This window comes from Somniosus microcephalus, chromosome 27 (genome assembly GCF_052327205.1).
Source record: "Somniosus microcephalus isolate GS21.2 chromosome 27, FLI_Smic_1.0, whole genome shotgun sequence".
NCBI classification, from domain to species: domain Eukaryota; kingdom Metazoa; phylum Chordata; class Chondrichthyes; order Squaliformes; family Somniosidae; genus Somniosus; species Somniosus microcephalus.
The window spans coordinates 8,338,234-8,344,233 of NC_141013.1; the positions used below are offsets into that span (position 1 = coordinate 8,338,234).

The 6,000-nt window shown below is 45.7% G+C and overlaps 1 protein-coding gene across 18 annotated transcripts in view; it reads left to right on the forward strand.

Annotated features, from left to right (window-relative positions):
• Positions 1-5,582, forward strand: part of map2k5 (mitogen-activated protein kinase kinase 5) — a 284,907-nt gene extending 279,325 nt beyond the window's left edge. For 17 of the 18 annotated variants that reach the window (XM_085968445.1, XM_085968462.1, XM_085968465.1 and 14 more), the window contains one exon: positions 4,587-5,582. In XM_085968445.1, coding sequence (XP_085824571.1) covers positions 4,587-4,602 — 16 coding nt within the window. In that variant the 3' untranslated portion in view covers positions 4,603-5,582. The remainder of the gene's footprint in view (positions 1-4,586) is intronic. The other variant, XR_015073772.1, reaches the window with a different exon arrangement.
• The last annotated feature ends 418 nt before the right edge of the window (positions 5,583-6,000 follow it).

Here is a 6,000-nt window from a genome sequence, read left to right on the forward strand (position 1 = left end):
GAGGGTGTCCTTGAAGCGTTTCCTCTGCCCACCTGGGGCTCTCTTGCCGTGCCGGAGCTCCGAGTAGAGCGCTTGTTTTGGGAGTATCGTATCAGGCATGCGTACAATGTGACCTGTCCATCGGAGCTGATTGAGCGTGGTCAAAGCTTCAATGCTGGGGATGTTGGCCTGAGCAAGAATACTGACTTTGGTGCGCCTATCCTGTCAATGGATTTGCAGGATCTTTATATGCTCTTGCCCAAGTATCTTTCTTCACACAGCATATCTATGCAGAAGAGGAAGCCTGGTATAATGGAAGCTTTGAGACCAGATCAGACAGCAAATCTCATTATAAACCAAGAATTCTGTTGCTAATTTTGTACAGTGTTCAGACCATAGTGAAAACTAGTCCTGTAAATATGTTTCCTCTTACTGTGCTGTGCCAAGATTCTTAAAACCAGAGCATTTAAAAGAAAGACTTACATTTATGTAGCACTTTATTATGTCTCAAACATCTCAAAGTGCTTTGCATACAATTAATTACTTATAAAATGGATTGACAGTTATGCAGGTAAACTGCTACTAGAAATGTGAATGATCCATAAGCATTCAGGTTATTAAAATGGGGATCAAAGTTTATAATTAAAAATGTAAAGTCTTAACAATCTGATGAAAAGGTGGATGGACCGCATGGTTAGAACAGGGTCTGTGTATCATGATTTCTCCACATGGGCAGTTTCCAATATTGGGTGGGCTGTTGGGGAGAGTAAGAAAAGTAGAGACTAGGGAGAAATTGGGTGAGCAGCGCCACTTATTAGCGCCTAAAGAGGCAGGCAGTGGCTGTAGCGCCACTGGCTGCGCCTCCCGCGATATTGAGTTGGGGCGATAATGGTGGCATTAGCCTTTTGCGCTGCGCCGCCACCGATGACGTCATCGGTGTGCGCAGCGCCCCATTCGCGATATTTGGTAGCGAACACCGCAGTTGCGCCGTTCGCTACCCGCGCCCGGTTCACGGGGCCTTACTGTGCCGGCAGCGGCGCAAGTTAAGGTGGAGGTGCGGGGGCGGCCGCCTTTTTTGGCGGCCGCCTGCCAGCACCTCCATCCCCGGCCTCCTAACCCCTCCCCCCCCCCCCCACCCCCGCGGCATTGCCGGCTGTTTCCCGAGAGCCCGGCACTTCTCCTTGGTGCCGGGCTTGTTTGCCGGCACTCGCGAGCGGGGATCGCGCTGTTGCAGGCACCTCCCCCTTAACAGTGGGAGGAAGGCCTGCAGCGTGCCGTGCCACAGCGTGTGGCGCTGCGGCACGTTGCGCTGCGATATTCAGTTTCAGTGCCCTAAGAGGGACGCGGAGCGCCTCGAGCCTCGCCCTGTGTCCCTCGAGGGGCAATGAAACTGAATATCTGACGATTGCTGAAACCTCAAATGCTGCGCTAAATCCTGCGCTCAGGCGACTTTTGCGCCACTTTGGCGCCCCAACCCAATTTCTAGGCCTAGGAGCTTTCCCACATGGACGGGAGCAACATTAATAAACTGCACCAAGTTACAGCCTGCTGCTGAAGAGCAATGGTCACATTACGGCTTTAACTATGATCTAAAAGAAACAGCAAGCCATGTTTGAGCAATATGAGAGTTTTAGGAGATGTGCTTTGGAAAAGTCAAACTATTCTCTTAATGGATAAATGTTCCATGTGATGTAGAGCTGGACTATATAGTCCAGGCAGGCCCCAGGTTTGATGTTCTCAGATCTCAGCTGTGGCAGCAGTTGGAGAACACCATTATCCTCTGTGTCCCTGGTATATTAGAGGGGGGAAATCAGCCAGCATGCCTGCTTCTGATAGCTGGAGACCCACAAGTACGTAGGGTCGTCTGGTGCGGACAGGATCCAGCACAGTTGTGATGATTCCTGTGATTGAATAGCCCGTGGGTACTCATTGTCAAGAAGTGGAAGAGGATGGAGCGCTTAGTGTACTTTTTGAAAAATCCCACGTGAATGATTTGTTTATAGAACCCTAATCTCATGTATTTTTAGCATCCAGCAGTGAATGAGGCCAAGAGGTTCCTCACATCTGTTTCTTAAGTGATTTGTGAGCCTGATCATATTAACAGAAATGACGAGAGTCAGACGGGCCCTGAAATTATCCTTTTGCCTACGTAAGAAGTTATTTCACTGCAAAGTAATTTGTTGTATGTGAAGTGCTTAAAGACGTTTCTCCAGTACCAACAAAATGGAGATTATACAGTACTCCACGGGAAAACTCAGTAAATAGAATTTATTTTTTTACCCCTAAATTACTCTGGGCTTAATCACCATTTAAATGGTTATTTCTTCCCTGAAGCTACCCTTAAAAAGGCGCTTAGTTCATGAAAAAAATGTTCCCAGGCAAAAGCTTTCAGGAGAGGAAGGGAGAAAATTGAAGTGAAAAAGGGGAGAACATATATATTATATATATATATATTTTAAGTTTGACGAATTCCTTTGCTTTTGTTTCAGCCCAAGGTGGGAGGGAAGGAATCCATATGTCCCTTCACCACATGACATGCCAGCAAGTGACAGAATATGTGTTCAGTATATGTGGCACTAATTGCTGTGTGAAGTGAAATGCCACTATAATCATTGTTGCATGATAGACCCCCCCCCCCCCCCCATGCTCTCACAGTCACCTCGAGTATACCCCAGGGTTCCATCTTTGGCCCCCCACTCTACATTTATATGTTACTTCTTGATTACATTATCCAGAAGCATGAGTTCAGCTTCCACATATACATTATGCCACTCTGCACTTCCACTCCCTTAATCGACCCCAAGGCTGGCGCGACTCTCCAACTGCCTGTCCAATATTAAGACCTACATAAGACAAAACTTCCCCCAGCTAAATGTGAGCAAAACCAAAGACCCCCTCTTCTGTTCTTGCACACCTCTATGCACATTTGGCCTCAACTCCATCAAACTTCCTGCTGCTATCTCGGGTTTCGGCCAGAGTTCAGATCAGATCACAGAAACCCCAGTGCAGATAGAGGCCATTTCGGCCCATCGAGCCTGCACCGACACATATCCCACCCGATCCCCGTAACCCCTACACCAACACATATCCCACCCTATCCCCGTAACCCCACGTATTTAATCCCCCTACCACTAAGGGTCAATTTATCATAGCCAATCAACCTAACCCGCACATCTTTGGACTGTGGGAGGAAACCGGAGCACCCGGAGAAAACCCACGCAAACACGGGGAGAATGTGCAAACTCCACACAGACAGTCACCCGAGGCCGGATTCGAACCCGGGTCCCTGGCGCTGTGAGACAACAGTGCTAACCACTATGCAGAACCTTGGTTTGCTGCTCAATTCCAAACTCCGTTTCCCCCTCCTCCCCCCCCTCCCCTCCCTCCTCCCAAATCATCTGAATCATTAGCACGACTGTTTCCTTTCACCTCAAACATCGCCTACTTCCGCCCCTACTTCTCCCCCTCCGCTGCTCGAATGCTCGTCCACGCCTTTATTGCCTCAGAGCTGGAGTTCTCCAATGTTCTCCTTACTGACCTCCAAAATACAATTCTTCCAAAACACTAGTACGATAGCAAAATACTGCAGATGCTGGAAATCCGAAATAACAACAGAAAATGCTGGAAAAACTCAGCAGGCCAGGCAACATCCGTGGAGAGAGAAATAGAGTCAACGTTTCAGGTCGAAACCCTTTGTCAAGACTGTCAAGTCTTGACAAAGGGTTTCGACCTGAAACGTTGACTCTATTTCTCTCTCCACGGATGTTGCCTGGCCTGCTGAGTTTTTCCAGCATTTTCTGTTGTTATTTCTTCCAAAACACTGCAGCCCATGTCCTCGCCCACACCTCCCATCACCTCAACTGGTTCCCCACACCCCAACTGATTGATTTTAAGATCCTTGTTCTCACCTTCAAATTCTGACATAACCTCGCTGCATGTTGCCTCAGAGACCTCCTCCAATTCTCTGTTCCCATCACCTGCCTATTTTGAAAAGCCTCCTTACGCTTGTTCTCTTTGTGCTTTCACACACACACATCCCTCTCCCTTCTAGGTGGCTACTCTTTGCCCACCTTCCTACACACAGAGTGTTATATTAATGCACGTTGTAGTTCTGAGACATGCATCAGTGTTTTCTTTTCAATATAAGACTATTCAACACAACAGTATGTAAAACTTGAATCCTTTGCGACAGGAAATGTAAATAAAATTTTCTGTGGTGTGTAATAGAAGGTAATTTCAGCGATGCTGTGCTCCTGCTGTGGATCCTCACTTAATGGGAGCTAGGTCGCAGATAGGTCCCTTAATATTATAGGGCTGTTCTGGGACCCGCACTCCTGTCGAGCGAGGCTTCACACCAAGAGTGCAGCATCGCTGAATTAGGATATTAAACTACAGGGAATGTATGTTTGTGTGTTTCCTTCTGTGGTCAGTTCTGATGGGGAATTTCTACATGGAGAAACCTGGGGGGGAAAGGTACATCCTCACGTGACCTTAATAGTTACTAGCTTAATCCACAAATGTTTCCTTCCTTTACTTGGGCTACTTGCAAAGTAACATTAGCTCTGTTACATTCTTCCCTTTTATTTTTTTGTATCCTTTCTTTGCAGGTTCACCCATTTGTAGTGCAGTACAACGACAGGAATGCAGAGGTGGTTTCCATGTGGGTTTGCAGGATGCTTGAAGAGAGGCGCTCTCAACAGGGGATCCAGTGACCAACGTCACCAGTGACTGTAGACAAAGAACATTATCAAGACTACAAAATCTCAGCAGAGCAAGCAATTGTTTTTTCCCTCCAGTGTTGCCAGATCAATGTAGCAGAGTGTTCCGTGACCACAGCACGCCTTACATTATCTCTCTTTGAGTAGACGACATCTGTAACTGTCCTCTGACTTGGCAGGCGGTCTCAATTACAGCCATCGTGACGTGATCTATAGACAGTCTATGAGAGGGGTTAGATCACAGGGGGTCATCACATTTCAAGCAGCGGAGTCCAGGAGCTTCACGTCTAATTCGCTGCACCGTTCATGTGTGCCCGCTTGTCCTGTGTGAATTCTGACACATTTTCCCCTTCTGTAAGGCTGGCAGTGTTGCTATCAGAGAGAGTGATCCTGTCATTGGGCATGGAGGTATGGTAAGTATGGAGAGCAAGACGAGCATCTGCCATTCTTCACTGTTTGAAAACAATTAGAATTTTGGATTTTTACTTATTTTCCTGTAAATGCTTTACTGCATTTTGAATGCAAACAAATATTGGGCCTTAAATTTATTGTGTTCTTTTGTCACTTATTTTAAATAATTTGGCAGTATTTATAACAAAAATCCAAAGCTATGAAGTGTAATTATGGTGTTTACTTTTTGAAACACGGGTTTTGGATAAAATATGCACATTATGTACAGTCTTTGTATTGATAAAATCAGCCAGTTTGTCTCCCTCACTCTACTGTGCATTGCACTGATCACTGGATTAGTCTGTGCAGCCACACAACTGCCATGCATTACAGTAATGTTCCTTTTAAAGAAGTTGCTTATTTTGTTCAGTAGTGTCCATTTTCTGCTGATTTTCCAAAACTTTACCTTAAATAAAATTGTTAGCAAATGCCCAATATTGGTCTCAAAAAATGAAATTCATGACCAAAAGTGAGTTTTATGTTACTATTTCCTCAAGCCAGCTGCAAAACATGTGCTTCTATAAAAATGTGTACATTGTCTGACCTGATTGTGGGTCAGAAGGATGAGGCATGGCAAAGAAAAAAACTAGGTTCTGTATGTTCATTTACAGTACTTTGTGTGGTATTCATCTTAGTCTGGCTGTTTGCCTTACGTGCACAGTTTTTGGATCAGCGAAATAGCGTATATTGCACCAAAGATTTTGTATATCAGTGCTGTGCATTACACATGGTCCAAGCTGACTAAGAAAGAATGAACTTGCATTTATATAGCACCTTTGATGTCCTCCAGATGTAACAGCCAATGAATTACTTTTGAATTGTAGTCGTTGTTGTGTAGGCAAACGTGACAGCC